General features: G+C 47.1%; 1 protein-coding gene across 2 annotated transcripts in view; it reads left to right on the top strand.

Annotated features, from left to right (window-relative positions):
• The first annotated feature begins 3,071 nt into the window (after window positions 1-3,071).
• RICTOR (RPTOR independent companion of MTOR complex 2) overlaps window positions 3,072-18,280 on the top strand; it is a 270,400-nt gene continuing 255,191 nt past the window's right edge. For both annotated transcript variants that reach the window (XM_082264794.1, XM_082264793.1), the window contains exon 1: window positions 3,072-3,386. In XM_082264794.1, coding sequence (XP_082120920.1) covers window positions 3,338-3,386 — 49 coding nt within the window. In that variant the 5' untranslated portion in view covers window positions 3,072-3,337. The remainder of the gene's footprint in view (window positions 3,387-18,280) is intronic.

The following is an 18,280-nucleotide window of genomic DNA, read 5'->3' as shown; positions in this document are numbered from 1 at the left end:
GGTAAGTGACACGCGGGTGATACCGCTCCATCTGGCATACGATCTAGGAGGTCACTCTCCGAGATCGTATGCCGGAGGGAGCGGTATCACCCAGTTGTCACTAACGGCAAGTGGGTGAGAGACGGAGTGGTATCGGGTGGGTGGGAGATAGAGCGGGTGAGGGATGGAGCAGTATTGAGTGGATACCGAGCGGATCGGTATCACCCGGGTATCACTTATGGCAAGTGGGTGAAAGATGCAGATCTGGTAATGTGGAATTGCTTATATATTTTGTACATATGTGAGTGGCATATTCAATAACATTTCTAAATTGAATTATGCTATGTGACATCATTTTACCCTTACATGAGCAATATTTGGAACATCGGTAATAATCAGCCATTCCGGGGCCGATACCGATATATCAGCATAAAAAAAAAAAAAGTGAATATCGGCCCTCTGATAATTGGCTTTGCCGATAATTGGTCAATCCCTTGTTTATACTTCTGAGTTTGAGATGTTAACCATTCCATTTTATCTGCTTATATGAACAAACACACCCCTGTTAAGAATGACAGTCCTGTGCGCACTTAAAGAAAAACAAGAGATGATTAGTGTCTTTTTGCTTTTGCCTTTTGTTCTTTCTTTTGTCCTTGGACTTCTGTCTTCAATATTCAGAATTTGACTTCATTCAAAGGGAACATCTGCCGGGTTTCCTGTAATGGTGGGCTTTAAAAAACATAACCTGAAGCCTTAGTCCTATTTAACGCCCTACCCTCGGGCCTCCAACCTGATATCCTGTGAGAACATCTCACGTGTCATGGCTACCAGCTCCCTCTGGCAGGGACTATAATCTTGGCAGAAATCTTCACGTATGTAACGTCATGCTTTCACTTAACCTGGAAGTCATCCCGGATCTAAAAATACTTGAGTCCACTGTCCAGATAGTAATGTCAATCAATCCACGTAAGTGTGCACGTGTGAACACCCATGCAATGTGATTCAAGTGTGGGGGAAAAAAGGGCCCTGCACCATTTTGATGCGGAATGCGATTTCAGTCATACAAAATGTACAGAATGGGGAGGAAAGATTTAGGTGACTTTGAACGCGGCATGGTTGTTGGTGCAAGTCAGGCTGGTCTGAGTATTTCAAAAACTGCTGATCTACTGGGAATTTCACACACAACCATCTCTCGGGTTTACAGAGAATGGTCCGAAAAAGAGAAAATACCCAGTGAGTGGCAGTTGTGTGGATGAAAATGCCTTGTTGATGTCAGAGTAGAATGGGCAGACTGGTTTCAGATGATAGAAAGGCAACAATAAAGTTGGGTACACACTATAAGAAAATCGGGCGAAAATTGATCTGATTTTCCTCATTGTTTCACAGCAAATGCGAACCAATGAATGAAAATTCTCGTACGACAAAGGCTTTTTTTTTTGTTGTTTATTGTTTCTGATCATGTGCAGTCTTTCTTTTCTGATTTTTCTTGTACAAAAATCATATGAAAATGGTACACATTAAGCGAAAATCGTTAGTTTTGTTCCTATACGAGAAACATTTTAGAATCTGTCCCTTCGAGAAATTTCGTACGAAAATTCGGAATCGGCTGTCGAAAGTTGGGTACACACTATATGAAAATCATACAAAAAACCAGCATATCAAATCCAAACATCAGGAGCAGTCTATGTAAATGTCCACTGTCCTTGACGAATGACGCGCTTCAAGGCTTCGCCTCTCCCTCAGAGCCAATGGGCCATGTCAAAACCACCAGTTTATATGGCAAAATGGTGGTTTTGACATGGCCCATTAGCTCTGAGGAAGAGGCAAAGCCTCAAAAGGTTTCAGCCGTCAAAGACAATGGACATTTGCATAGACTGGATTTGATATGCTGGTTTATACTATTGTTTGTGAGTATTCACTTTTTACTAATAAAGCCTATATTGAGGAAAATGTGCTAGGCCGGTGTGCCCTTTGTCTGCAGACTACCCCGGTCTTATAGGGCAGCAAGGCCTCAGCCATTTGGGATGCCAAGTGTGAGTTCCGTGGAAGGAGTGGTCAGGGGGCTCTGGTTCTGAGCGCAGGAGCAAGGTGCTATGCATCGCAAATTTGTTTTGGAGTGCCTGCAGGGGACACCTGTGCACCCCATGCAGGCTGAGGCGGCCCTTCACATGGATGTGCGGATTGGTACGGTGGTGTGAATGGGGCCTATGGTATTATGAATGGTATTTGTATCTGATTGTGGTAAAGGGAAGAGAGGAGCCGGGCCAAGTGGAAATAAGTTTTTATTGGGTGAAGGTCGGCTTTAATATTGTAAATATCTGCACAAACCACTGTTGCTATATAAATCCTGCATAGTAATAATAATGGGGGTATTTACTAACAGAATAGTAAGCTTAGCAACTGATCAGCATCTCTACTCACGGGCTTTGAAAATGAAAGCTAGAATGTGATTGGTTGCCATGCACAGCTGCTCCAGTCTTAGTAAATTCCCCCAATATGTAGATGCAGTCATGTGCACTGATCCCACACACAGTGACTGTTAGCAGTTCAGAATAGCTGCCACAAGGGGGTTCTATCCACCCACTGCCCACCTATTTCAAATCATCTATTTCACCATCTTTGTTATGGGCAACCCTGAAAGCACACAGCAGAGAGTTTCCTGAGTTGCCAGCTAATTGTGTCATAAAATATCTCAGAACTACGAGGAACGTTAAGATATCTAACAATTAGGAAAATATCATCCTATCTTGCATATATTATGCCATATAAATCGATCATTTTGCCCATAACAAACATGGCGGTCGCAGTATCATACAGCACGTCCATTCCATTAGCTGAGAGTCCGCGCCCAGCCGCTGCCTTGGTCAGCCCGAGTAATGCGGCTTCACAGACCACAACTACCCTTCAGGCTGGACTGTCCGGCCTGTTATCTGTGCAATCTAATTCCGGTATGGAGGAACTAAAGACTGTTCCTGGAGAACCTTTCAATTTCAATCACAATGGTGATGTGCCCACAACAAACATGGCCGATAGTGATTCACATCTTCAGTGAGGGCGAGTGCTCACACATCCCTACCCCGCCGCCCCTCTTCCCAGCCCAATTATCAGGATCTTTCCGGCCACCGCAGCGCTTTGCCCATCACAAAGATGGCGTCCCGGGCTTCACTGACGGCGAAATCCTTTTACAGCAGAACCAAAGACAATAGGTTCCTGTAAATCCTCATTGTGGTGATCCGAGATCCCCGACACTTCCCCGTACACAGCACACCGACCTCCCTGCACTCGCCCCGCCCCTTCCCGGCCTCTCGCGGGATCTCACGAGGTTTCCGGTGTTGTGAATGTCTCCCCTCCGAGCAACATGACGGCCAGCATCCGCGCCCGCTCCCTCCGCCACCTCAGGATAAGAGGTAAGGGGGACACGGGGGATGGCAGGGGCCCCTGGGGGGAGGGGAAGAAGAATGGGAGGGGTGGGATGTGTCACTATGACCGGGAGAGACAACAACACCGGCTACCTACCCTCCCTGAGTGTGTGACACCGCTACCGGGGGACACCCCACCCCCTCTACCAATATAGGGGGACACCCCACCCCCCTCTACCAATATAGGGGGACACCCCACCCCCCTCTACCAATATAGGGGGACACCCCACTCCCTCCTCCACCACTAGGGGACACTCCACCCCACCCCCCTCTCCTACTACAGGGGGACACCCCACTCCCTCCTCCACCACTAGGGGACACTCCACCCCACCCCCCTCTCCTACTACAGGGGGACACCCCACCCCCTCCTCCACCACTAGGGGACACCCCACCCCCTCTCCCAATATAGGGGGACACCCCACTCCCTCCTCCACCAGTAGGGGACACCCCACTCCCTCCTCCACCACTAGGGGACCCCCACCTCCTCTCCCCACCCCCCCTCAACTACTACAGGGGACACCCCACCCCCCTCCTCCACCACTAGGGGACACCCCACTTCCTCTCCCCCACCATAGGGGGGCACCCACCACCTCTCCCATTACAGGAGGACACCCCACCCCCCTCTGCCAATATAGGGGGACACCCCACTCCCTCTCCAAAAACAGGGGGACACCTAACCCCCTCTCCCAAAACAGGGAGACACCCCACCCCCTCTCCCACTATAAGAGGACACCCCACCCCCCTCTGCCAATATAGGGGGACACCCCACTCCCTCTCCAAAAACAGGGGGACACCTAACCCCCTCTCCCAAAACAGGGAGACACCCCACCCCCTCTCCCACTATAAGGGGACACCCCACCCCCTCCAACCTCCACAGGGGGACACCTCACTACAGGGGGACACCCCACCTCTCCCATTATAGGGGACCCAACCCCCACTACAGGGTGACACACCACCCCAACCCTCCATTACAGGGGGACACCCCTCGCCCAACAGAGGGGGACACCTCATCCCTCCCCCACTACAGGAGGACACCTCCCCCTCCCCCACAATTGTATACACCACAACACTGCCTTCACAATAACTTACCGGAGATCAGACCCTGAGATACTCCTCCAGCACTGACTGGCCTTCCATCTGACACCCCCACCTTCCATCTGACACCCCCACCCTCCATCTGACACCTGTAGACATGATTGGACCAGACTGACCTGGGATGTGACACCTCTGTACCCGGCTTGCACCCTGTGACCTGACTTGGTTTGTTCCTCCTCCATTGCTGGGGTTGTGTATGAGGTGTGCTGTAGGTACAAACATTGATAGCACACTGCCTGATACATTGTTTGTCATGTCAACATTTATCCATTGAATCCTCATATTCCTATATATGCCGAGATGTAAGTGTGATAGTGCAGAAAACAAGCTTTCATATTCCTGTATGGGGAATGGACCAACGCGTTTCGAGGTGTGGTCTGTCTCAGGAATAGAGGTAAATTAAGCAGACAGGACATAAATTACTTCTCAGCCAAGAAAGATTGGTAAAGACAGAATTCCCAGCGGCACAGCCAACCGCATCCATGGACAATGATCCTTCCGGAGCCACACAGCCAGGGAACCCCTCTGGGGATTGGATGTGATCCTCCAATGATGACGGCAGACACCTGTATATAGTGAGTGATTCCTCCACCAATATCCACTCCCGGGGCCCTTGTGGGGTGTGCAGCTCCCGCTCAATCATGGTCAGTGGATGCCGTGGCCACATCAGCTGGCACTGACTGACCTGAGATCTGACCCCACTGTACATCAGCCGGCACTGACTGACCTGAGATCTGACCCCACTGTACATCAGCTGGCACTGACTGACCTGAGATCTGACCCCACTGTACATCAGCCGGCACTGACTGACCTGAGATCTGACCCCACTGTACATCAGCCGGCACTGACTGACCTGAGATCTGACCCCACTGTACATCAGCCGGCACTGACTGAGCTGAGATCTGACCCCACTATACATCAGCCGGCACTGACTGACCTGAGATCTGACCCCACTATACATCAGCCGGCACTGACTGACCTGAGATCTGACTCCACTATACATCAGCCGGCACTGACTGCCCTGGGATCTGACCCCACTATACATCAGCCGGCACTGACTGACCTGAGATCTGACCCCACTATACATCAGCCGGCACTGACTGACCTGAGATCTGACTCCACTATACATCAGCCGGCACTGACTGCCCTGGGATCTGACCCCGCTATACATCAGCCGGCACTGACTGACCTGAGATCTGACCCCGCTATACATCAGCCGGCACTGACTGCCCTGGGATCTGACCCCGCTATACATCAGCCGGCACTGACTGACCTGAGATCTGACCCCGCTATACATCAGCCGGCACTGACTGACCTGGGATCTGACCCCACTATACATCAGCCGGCACTGACTGACCTGGGATCTGACTCCGCTATACATCAGCCGGCACTGACTGACCTGAGATCTGACTCCGCTATACATCAGCCGGCACTGACTGACCTGAGATCTGACTCCGCTATACATCAGCCGGCACTGACTGACCTGGGATCTGACTCCGCTATACATCAGCCGGCACTGACTGACCTGGGATCTGACTCCGCTATACATCAGCCGGCACTGACTGACCTGGGATCTGACCTCGCTATTCATCAGCCGGCACTGACTGACCCCCCCCCACCCCACACACACACCCCTTTTATCTCTGCTCCCCTCCTATAGCACAACTCTATACATTCCTCACAGCTGTCATTCTGTTACTCCATACTCCCATTATTTCTGTGCATACATTGTTATACCGTCATTGTGTGTTTCCGCTCTGTATATGTATACATATCGTTACATCCATTCTATACACCTATCCCATGTCCCCCCCCCCCCCCTGTATATACTCCCTGCTCATGCCTGTCATTCTTTATATCTATGAATTCCCATTCCCTTCTTATGGTAATCAATCCTTTGCCTGTCATTCTATGGATTCATTTGTACCTTCTATATTCTTATCATTTTCTCTATCTGTCTTCTATTATACAACTTTTATCCTGAAGTGGAACTAAACTGCCCAGTATACACCGCGACAGTGACATACCCTGCCGGCCGCTGCCATCTCTCCCCCCCCCCCCCCGTGTTCTCGGCTACGGGCCTTTGATTGGCCAGTGGGGGATGACATCACCCTGCACATGCGCACAGTAATCAGTCATTCCAACACAGCCGGCGTGTACCAGGAATAAAGCTGAGCAATCGGTAGAAAATTGTGAGCTGCCAGGGGGTTAGTATTATTACAGAGGGGACATAGCAGAGTAACGAATGATGAAGAAGGGTCGCTGGTTCGAATCCCAACCATGACACTACCTGCCTGGAGTTTGCATGTTTTCCCTGTGCCTGCGTGGGTTTCCTCCGGGTACTCCGGTTTCCTCCCACACTCCAAAGACATGCTGGTAGGTTAATTGGATCCTGTATAAAAAAATTGTCCCTACTGTGTATGTATTGGAGTTAGGGACCTTAGATTGTAAGCTCCTTGAGGGCAGGGACTGATGTGAATGTACAATGTATATGTAAAGCGCTGAGTAAATTGACAGCGCTATACAAGTACCTGAAATAAATAAATAAAATAAATAAATGAAAACCCCACAGGGTCAGGATTTCCCATAAAGTGGTATTAAACCCAAATCCAAAAATGTTTAATTTTGCAGCCTATCAGTCATTAGATGTGGGGGCTTCAAGAGGTTGCTTGTAATCTTCAGAAAATTAAAAAAAAAAAAAAAACACCTGAAAGACAAACACATAATGAGCTAGTATGCATCTCATACTAGCTCATTATGAAACACTTACCTTCTAATGAAGCTTGCTCACCTCTATCATTGGTGACATGTTTGGTCGCCCTTCTTCCGGGTTTGCGGCATCCGGCCATCTGATTGTCAGGAGCCGCGATGACATCACTCCGCGCATGCACGCGGGAGCCGGCGGTCACGGCACAGGTCTCTGAAGGAACGGCACCAGCCGACGTCCCTTCAGAGCGCATGCGCCAGTGATGTCACTGGCTGCATGCAAAGTAAATATCTCCTAAATGGTACATGTTTAGGAGATATTTACACTACCTATAGACAGTGGTGTATTTAGGTTTTGTGCTGCCCTAGGCCTGACTAAACTTGTGCACCTCCTAATTTAAATGACACACCCCTTCCTGTAAAGGCCACACCCCTTTCTGACCCGTTCTGTCATCTTTAAACCACAGACCACAACCACAGTCTATCAGTGCCCATCAGCGTAGCCTCATCAGTTCCCATAAGTTCAGCCTCATCAGTGCCGCCTCATTACTTCCCATCAGTGCAACATATCAGTGCGGCCCCATCAGTGGCTATCAGTGCAGCCCCATCAGTGACCACCAGTGCAGCCTATCAGTGCCCATTAGTGCAGCCTAAGATATTTGGACTTGTGTTTGCTGCCACTGATTGTAATTATAGGAATATTTCACTTACTTGTATAATGGCTAGGAAGTCCACAGTCATTATACATATAAGTGAAATAATCAGTGGCAGCAAACACAAGTCCAAATATCTTATAAGATTGGAGTAATCTTACTAACCCAGTGACATATTGCGATATCACATATGAGGTGAGCCGGTCAAAAATATTATTGCCATCATATACAATTAAAAGTCTTTATTGTATATGATGCAATTCAATATGCTCGCTCAAGGACAAGGTTTAAAGAAATGAAATTATATTATTGACACGATGCCTGCCATAGCTGGGGGCGGAGGAGGGTAGGCGAGGCATTAGGCTGCAGTGCCACACTTATTAGCATTGGGGGCCGTTGGACCAGTTGTATTAAGTGTGGTTGGCAGCCTGCAGTCTGTCCGAATGTCCTCTTATCATACCAGCAGGTAGCAGTGTGAGTGCTTTATGTGGGTGCCAGACCTATTTGCCTCCTGGATCCTGCCCTCTGGCCCGATTCGCCCCATAAGACTGGCACTATACTAAAAGTGTAGTGCAAGCCGGCAGGGACCCTTTTCATGTGGGAGCCAGGAGGAGGCTGTTTTTTTTTTTTTTTTGTGCGGGGTGCAGCTTTTTTGCTGCCCCCCCTGCAAAGTACCGCCCTAGGCCTGGGCCTTGTTGGCCTAGGCCAAGATACAGCACTGCCTATAGGTAAGCCTATAATAAGGCTTACCTATAGGTAGAAGTTGCAGAGGAGGCTTTACTTCCACTTTCAGCAGTCTCTTCTTTTGTTTGGCTTTTTTCCCTCTGTTTTACCTTTATCTGGCCAGTAACACATCTTCTGTATTAGTGAGACAACTCTGAAGGAATGGGCACAGGGGGCACAGCACACAGCAGTGATGTGTTAAATGTATTAAAAGATTGAGAATCACTAAGAAATTGAAGCCAAACTCCAGCTCACACTTTATATTCAGTTACAGTAAACCTTTATCCCTTTTGGGATCACATGTAAACTGATACATTCTGCTGGAGAGCGTGTGAAAAACAACAGACTTGCTGACTGGATCACCGGAAGAAAATAGTGGAAAGCCTAAAAAAAAGGAACTAATGCAGCCATCACATCAAAGTATCTGTGAGCGGCAATATAATAAATGTTTGCTTTTGGGTTTAATACCACGTTAAAGTATAACTAAAGGTGTGTTTTAATAGTGGAGAGGAATTAGAATATCTGGGGGGGCTCCGCTATACTCCTCCGTCACTGACTGACCTAACCCCCCTCTACTCCTCCATCACTCACTGACCTAACCCCCCTCTACTCCTCCATCACTCACTGACCTAACCCCCCTCTACTCCTCCATCACTCACTGACCTAACCCCTCTATACTCCTCCATCACTGACTGACCTAACCCCCCTCTACTCCTCCATCACTCACTGACCTAACCCCTCTATACTCCTCCATCACTGACTGACCTAACCCCGCTATACTCCTCCATCACTGACTGACCTAACCCCCCTCTACTCCTCCATCACTCACTGACCTAACCCCCCTCTACTCCTCCATCACTCACTGACCTAACCCCTCTATACTCCTCCATCACTGACTGACCTAACCCCCCTCTACTCCTCCATCACTCACTGACCTAACCCCTCTATACTCCTCCATCACTGACTGACCTAACCCCCCTCTACTCCTCCATCACTCACTGACCTAACCCCCCTCTACTCCTCCATCACTCACTGACCTAACCCCTCTATACTCCTCCATCACTGACTGACCTAACCCCCCTCTACTCCTCCATCACTCACTGACCTAACCCCCCTCTACTCCTCCATCACTCACTGACCTAACCCCTCTATACTCCTCCATCACTGACTGACCTAACCCCCCTCTACTCCTCCATCACTCACTGACCTAACCCCCCTCTACTCCTCCATCACTCACTGACCTAACCCACCTCTACTCCTCCGTCACTGACTGACCTAACCCCCTCTACTCCTCCGTCACTGACTGACCTAACCCCCTCTACTCCTCCGTCACTGACTGACCTAACCCCCTCTACTCCTCCGTCACTGACTGACCTAACCCCCCTCTACTCCTCCATCACTGACTGACCTAACCCCGCTATACTCCTCCATCACTGACTGACCTAACCCCCCTCTACTCCTCCATCACTCACTGACCTAACCCCGCTATACTCCTCCATCACTCACTGACCTAACCCCGCTATACTCCTCCATCACTCACTGACCTAACCCCGCTATACTCCTCCATCACTGACTGACCTAACCCCCCTCTACTCCTCCATCACTGACTGACCTAACCCCCCTCTACTCCTCCATCACTCACTGACCTAACCCCCCTCTACTCCTCCATCACTCACTGACCTAACCCCCCTCTACTCCTCCATCACTCACTGACCTAACCCCGCTATACTCCTCCATCACTGACTGACCTAACCCCGCTATACTCCTCCATCACTGACTGACCTAACCCCGCTATACTCCTCCATCACTGACTGACCTAACCCCCCTCTACTCCTCCATCACTGACTGACCTAACCCCCCTCTACTCCTCCATCACTCACTAACCTAACCCCCCTCTACTCCTCCATCACTCACTAACCTAACCCCCCTCTACTCCTCCATCACTCACTAACCTAACCCCTCTATACTCCTCCATCACTCACTGACCTAACCCCTCTATACTCCTCCATCACTGACTGACCTAACCCCCCTCTACTCCTCCATCACTCACTAACCTAACCCCCCTCTACTCCTCCATCACTCACTGACCTAACCCCCCTCTACTCCTCCATCACTCACTAACCTAACCCCCCTCTACTCCTCCATCACTCACTAACCTAACCCCCCTCTACTCCTCCATCACTCACTGACCTAACCCCGCTATACTCCTCCATCACTGACTGACCTAACCCCTCTATACTCCTCCATCACTGACAATGTAAGATCTGACTTTGATATACTCTGTCTGCACTGATTAAACTTCGATCTGACACGGATATACTCGATCAGCAGGTTGGAGCAGCCTGTATATATCAGGAAGGTAAAGCTGAATTCCAACTTTCAGTTCACTTGGGCCAAGATGGTCCAAACAAACCATCTCCATTAAACAGTGATGTCGGCCTCTGTGTACATTGCAATGGACAGTAATATAGATATCTGCATACACTAAGTGGCACTGTGTTATCAGTAGCAGTACAGACTTCCCATCTGCTGCTAGAACCAAGCCAGCCTCAGTGCTTATCTGCCATTTAGGAGAAGCCTTGTATTTTTATCAATGAATACAAGACTGCCTCTGATTGGCTGAGGGGAGGAGACCGGTCCATGACACCACCATTTCCACCTCTTCCATTCAGAGGAATTCATTGATAAAAACACAATGCTTCCCCTGAGAAGGGAAGAAGCGCTCAGCCTGACTCTCTTTAGGGAAGTCGCCTGTATTTCTCGCGGGACTCAGCACTGCATACTCTATATAACGGTGCTAAAATACATTGCAGTGCACACAGCGGCCGCATCATTCTGTAATGGAACGACGCAAACTGAAAGCCTGAATTCTACTGGCAGGTTCAACAGGTATTTTGTAAACCTATTTGGCAAAGCAAAGGGCACATTTATATTGAATGTCATGGGAAGCCGTTTGTGCTGTTTTTTTCTTGTGTGTTTACTGACATTTTTGCTTAACTGTGCAAGGTTTATTTCTGAATTCTCTTATAACCGTCCTCCTTTTATGTCTCTTGTTATATATCTGTAGTCAGTGGTGGCGGCGCGGGTGCAGAACGACCTTGGCTTTCAGCCATTCTGAATGACAAAAGCTGACGTCAATCTACCTATGCGCCACCGCCGCGTGAATGACTCATTCAAGGCGATGTAAACATCAACAATGTGTAGGCGCTGGCGGGGCATGCGCACAATGTAGTATGCATCTTTACCATATCGACATAAGTGCCTGTGTGTTCTGATGAATTAAAGACCACCCCAAGATCTTCCTGCCAGCAGTATTGGGTCATGTGCATAAGGCCTTATACTTATGTGTACATTTCCTAAAGCGACCCTGACAACTAACAATAGAAAGCGTGTTTTGTGAAAGAAGAGCGCTTGTGCTTATCTCTCAGCAGTCTGTGTGTTCTAGCTCTTCCCCCCGTTTCGGCACTACAGTCTCCGGCATGTGATACTTCCGGGTGCGTCAGATGCCACATGCTGTGGTTCCTTACTCTGACCTCCTATGTCGCTAAAGGACTCAGCAAGGTAGCTTTAAAAGTTACTCTGACCTCCTATGTCGCTAAAGGACTCAGCAGGGTCACTTTAAAAGACTCCTGTCATGAAGAAAGGATGTGCTCTGCTGTTGCTGGCTTCCTTCTGAAAGTCTAGTTGCCTGGCTCTGGCTTGTACTCCCTGCAATGAAAATGAACACTCCCCTCTCCTGCTGCCTGTCCATTCAGGTATTGAAGAGAAACGGCCCTCTGAAGAATCTTCAGAATCTGACATTTGGTCCCCTACAGCACTGGTCCTCAACCCTGGCCTACAGGGCCCACTAACAGGCCAGATTTGCAAGATAACTGAAATACATCCCAGGTGATATCATTTGCTGCTCAGTGATTGCAGTATTCTAGTCTGCATCTCCCCAAGGTAATACTTAAAATCTGGCCTGTTAGTATGCCCTGAGGACCGGAGTTGAGGACCACTGCCCTACAGCATCCATTATGATTTTCTAAAACTAAAAATTCAAATATTATATCCTTGCAATAGTGTTCCTTCACCCGCATCACCTCACCTGCAGTATTATTGGTGAGGTACTTTGTAAAATGGTTCCTCTGCCACAGTGTTAATTTCGTCGACTAAAACCGACTAAAACGTTTTCGTCGACTAACACAATTCAGGTGACTAAAATACGACTAAAACTAAAATGGCATTTTAGTCAAAAGACTATAACTAAAACTAAATCGAAATTTGCTGCCAAAAATTAACACTGGTGCATGCTCAAAGCATAAATAATAACATATTAGATTTTTCACTCCAGGACCAGCAGTAGTATATAATGAGTTTGGAAATTGTAGAGAAATGCTTAAATAATGCATTACAAATTACAATTGAACTACACCCATTTGATTATAGATGACTAAAATGAGTTTTAGTCGACTAAAATATACTGGAGTTTTAGTCGACTAAATACGACTAAAACACTTGCAGAAGACTAAAATGGGACTAAAACTAAAATGCCCTTTTAGTCCTAAGACTAAAACTAAATTGAAATTTGCTGCCAAAATTAACACTGCTCTGCCAATGGGATGCCCTCCTTATCATATTTCAACATTGAGACTGATTAGTTGTTAATAATGAAGGCAATAATAAAATTCTGTCACTCTGAGAAATTAATTAAAGTGAGCTAGTGGCCAGGCTATGACTATTAATTATTTTCTACAGGTATTTATACAGTGCCACTCATTTACTGTAAACTCACATCAGTCTTTGCCACAAAGGAGCTTACAATCTAATATCCGCACCTCACACACACTCATACTTGCATACGTATACATCAGCCTTTCTCAATCTTTTTTTTAACATGGAGGTACCCTTGAAATCAATTTTGTCTTAAGGGAATCCATACTAATAATTTTTACATTTGCAGCTCACAATACAGTAGTGTGATGGTCAGTGGGAAGAATGCTCCTTACATTGGTGGCCATTGGGAAGAATCCCCCCCCCCCCCCCCCTACAGATATCTAAAAAGAGGATTGGTGTCAGTGGTTACTGATCTGAGAGGCAGAAACCGCTCATTGCTCAAGGAACCCCTCACAACCCCTGGAGGAACCCTGGTTGAGAAACCCTGATATACATACTAGGGTCGAATACGCAGCAAATTGACCTACGACATGGCTTTGTGTGTGGGGAAAAAGGAATAGCAAGAAGAAATCAATATAAGCACTGGGAGAACATGTATATTCTATGCAGATAATGTCCTGACTGAGATTCAAACTGCAATGCTGCAAGACCACTAAGCAACATACAGGTGCATCTCATAAAATAGGAATATCAGCAAAAAGTTAATTTATTTCAGTAATTCAATTCAAAAAGTGAAACTCATATATTTTATATTGATGTGTTACACACAGAGTGATATATTTCAAGCATTTCTTTCTTTTGATTTTGATGATTTTGGCTTACAGCTAGAGAAAACCCCAAATTCACTATCTCAGAAAATTAGAATATTACATAAGACCAAAAAAAAAAAAAAAAAATGATTTTCAATACAGAAATGTTGGCTTACTGAAAAGTATGTCCATGTACAGTATAGTATGCATTCAATACTTGGTCTGTCCATGTACAGTATAGTATGCATTCAATACTTGGTCTGTCCATGTACAGTATAGTATGCATTCAATACTTGGTCTGTCCATGTACAGTATTGTATGCATTCAATACTTGGTCTGTCCATGTACAGTATAGTATGCATTCAATACTTGGTCTGTCCATGTACAGTATAGTATGCATTCAATACTTGGTCTGTCCATGTACAGTATAGTTTGCATTCAATACTTGGTTGGGGCTCTTTTTGCATGAATTACTGCATCAATGTGGCATGGCATGGAGGAGATCAGCCTGTGGCACTGCTGAGGCGTTATGGAATCCCAGGTTTCTTTGATCACAGCCTTCAGCTGGTCTGCATTGTTAGGTCTGGTGTCTCATCTTCCTCTTGACAATACCTCCCAGATTCTCTATGGGGGTTAGGTCAGATTAGTTTGCTGGACAATCAGGAAGCACAGTGATACCATGATCAATAAACCAAGTATTGGAACTTTTGGCAGTGTGGGCGGTGCCAAGTCCTGCTGGAAAATGTAATCAGAATCTCCATAAAGCTGGTCAGCAGAGAGAAGTATGAAGTGCTCTAGAATTTCCTGCTAGAGGGCTGCGCTGACTTTGGACTTGATGAAACACAGTGGACCAACACTAGCAGATGACACGGCTCCCCAAATCATCACTGACTGTGGAAGCTTCACACTGGACTTCCTGCAACTTGGATCATGTGCCTCTCCACTCTTCTTTCAGACTCTGGGACCCTCATTTCCAAATGAAATGCAACATTTTCCACAGTCTGTGATTATTTGGGGAGCATTCCCTCTGCTAACCAGCACCTGTCCACCCAGACTCTGCACCCGTCCACACTGCAAAAATTACCAATACCTGGTTTAGTGATCATGATATCACTGTGCTTGATTGGCCAGCAAACTTGCCTGACCTAAACCCCATACCCCATAGAGAGTCTGTGGGGTATTGTGAAGAGGAAGATGAGAGACACCAGACCCAACAATGCAGGTGAGCTGAGGGCCGCTATCAAAGCCACCTGGGCTTCCATAACCTCAGCAGTGCCACAGGCTGATCACCTCCATACCATGCCGCATTGATGCAGTAGTTCAAGCAAAAGGAGCCTCGACCAAGTATTGAGTGCAAACTATACTGTACATGGACATACTTTTCAGTAAGCCAACATTTCTGTATTAAAAATCCTTTTTTTTGATTTAATCTAATAATCACATTTTCTTAGTGAATTTTGGGTTTTCGCGAGCTGTAAGCCATAATCATCAGAATAAAAAGAAAGAAATGCTTGGAATATATCACTCTGTGTGAAACACATCTATATAAAATGAGTTTCACTTTTTGAATTGAATTACTGAAATAAATACAATTTTGATGATATTCTAATTTTATGAGATGCACCTGTACATATTTTTACAAGCAATAAATAAGCTCTATGACAAGCCCTCATTGATTTCTGCAGCTGCATGCGCTGGGTGTATCTATTCATCATCAAAGCTCACAACTGAGTCTATGAGGTTTGGTTGCAGTTTGTTTCTAAACAGCTTAGAAAACCTGCTGTATGTTTATAATTGAAGGCTGGCAGGCTGCCATTTCCCTCCTGCCAGACAAAGCAAGGGGCCATGAGCTGTGCCTCTGCTGTGAATTTTTAAGATTTATTTCTCCACGGTGGTTGCAGCTACATGTATCAGTGAGGATTTTATTTACTGCTTTGTAATGATTTGTAAATATTGAATTGGCTGTAGCCTGGCCATATGTTCACAGAGAAGCCCAGTCCATGGCCTGGTACTTGGCTAACTAAAGACCAGAGATGGGGCTCGGCATGTTCGGATCCTAGTCCCAACCCACCTGAGCCGTCCCATCAGGAAGCCGTCACTGCACACCGCCAACCATGATCAGCCTAGTCGGGGCGTGTGTATGTGCAGCTGCGGGCTGGGAAATGCCTCACTGCCTATGATTGGCGGTGTGTGGTGACGGCTTCCTGGCGGGATTGCTCAGGTGGGTTGGGACTAAGAAGATCCGAACACGCCTGAGCCCATCCCTACTAAAGACAGGCAGGGAAGTTGTATTACGAGTACTCTCAGAAACCCTGCCTGCTATAGTAGTGTGACCCCAATCAGCAGAGAGATTTTGGCAGCAATCCTCTGACCAAATTGACACTTCTGAGAGTACCCTCTGTCCACTAAATCATCTGTGTGTGTCCACAGCAATAAAGGGAAACTTTCATAGGACTTAAAGCTGAACGCCAGGAACAAACACTATATATATATATATATATATATATATATATATATATATATATATATATATATTCCTTGTTAGCCACAAAGAATATAAACCAACTTTGTTTGCACCAAGTTCCAATGCAAGCACAGTTGTTACTTTGTAAAACTAGCTGTGATATCATCACTGTGCTGCTCATGGTCTGTGTTGCAAACAGAGCTGTGGGAGGGACCTGCAGGCTCCACCCACTAGCGGCTGCCTGCAGAAAACTAGAGGCGGGGCGGAGGCAAGACCAGTCGCCCTGCACAAGGAGAGAGAGCAGCAGTGACCGGTCTTTATTACAGGAAGCTCCTGCACAGAGGCAAAGTTTCACATTGGATTACTGCACAGATCTGGAAATACACAGAACACACCAAGAATACACATTCCTCTTGTATTTGGAGAATATTTGCTGGTCCCAGAGTTCAGCCTTAATGCTGCTGCAAAGTTCTCCCACTGTCAGTGTTTACTATACAGCAAGTTTTAGAGTCGGTTCACACTGAGGCGACACAACTCCTTACTACTTCGGGGGCGACTTGTGCATTCCCATGCACCACGACTTCAGAGCGACTTGCAGGGACTTCACATAATGGAAGTCTATGCAAGTCGCTCCGAGGTCGCCCCGAAATAGTACAGGACCCTTTTTCTAAGTCAGAGCGACTTGTGTCGCTCCTATTAGAACGGGTCCTGTAGCGGTCAATGGACCGCGAGGGAGCGCGACTTGTCAGGCTGACAAGTCGCCTGACAAGTCGCATCAGTGTGGACCATCTCTTCAGATTTTGAGATTCATAACAAAGTTTGTTGCATGTTTTGTAGCTTTTCCACTTTCACTTTCAGTGGCTATCACTTCCCTGTCTTACCTCCGCTATAAACAGAGCACTTCCAATCTTGCTCATCATTCCTTCCTCAATATTGATATATATATAATGTAGTCACAGTCCTAAAAACAAACACTAGCACTAGTTTGGTAAAAAGGCAGAAGTTTTGGTTTGTATTATGGGATGTCAGGCCCACACAAACTGAGAAGATATATTTTCCATGTAGGAAATGATAGGTTGTGCTCAATCATTTGTTTATCTTGAACAAGAATATTTGTTGGCGATGCCTGGGCACTGGCGTCTAGTCAGTATGGCTAGCTTTATAGTTCAGAATTCAGGAACCATTCAGTCCCATGTAGATGCCAGCGGGCTCTTTTAGAGCCGGTTCACATAGGCGCGACCCGACTTTGCCGGGCGACCTGTGAAGTCGCGGTGCACAGCTCGCACCGCGACCTCGGAGCGGCATGCACGGACTTCATATCATTGAAGTCAATGCAGGTCGCCCCAAAGTAGCTCAGGACCCTTTTTCTAAGTCGGAGTGACTTGTGTCGCTCCTATTAGAACGAGTCCTGTGCTAATCTATGGCAGGCGACCCACGGCGACTTGGTCGCCTGACAAGTCGCCCCCAGTGTGAACCGGCTCTTAAGCTGTTGGTAAATATTTGTGTTAATGTCAGCGTAAAAGAGGTTAAGCCCTGGTTCACACCGAATCTGACTTTGAAATTGTGCGACTTCACTTGAAATCGCACAATTTCAAAGCCGGATGTCAGTGCAACTTCAGGTCCGACTTACTTGGCCGACATCTGTGCGCCTTTATGCAGATGTTTATGCAAGTCCCAGAAATTGTGCAGGAACTTCTTTTTCAAATCGATGCGGCACTGCAAAGTTGGTGGAACAGTTCCATTGCCGACAATAGGTTGCGACTTGTCATGCAATTTGGAGCTGTCAATCGCATGATAGGTTGCACAGGGGTGAATGGGGGCTAAAGATGATCTTTG

Source organism: Pelophylax lessonae, assembly GCF_965119305.1.
Source record: "Pelophylax lessonae genome assembly, chromosome: 1".
Classification (NCBI taxonomy): Eukaryota; Metazoa; Chordata; class Amphibia; order Anura; family Ranidae; genus Pelophylax; species Pelophylax lessonae.
This window is presented reverse-complemented; position numbering and strand designations above follow the sequence as displayed.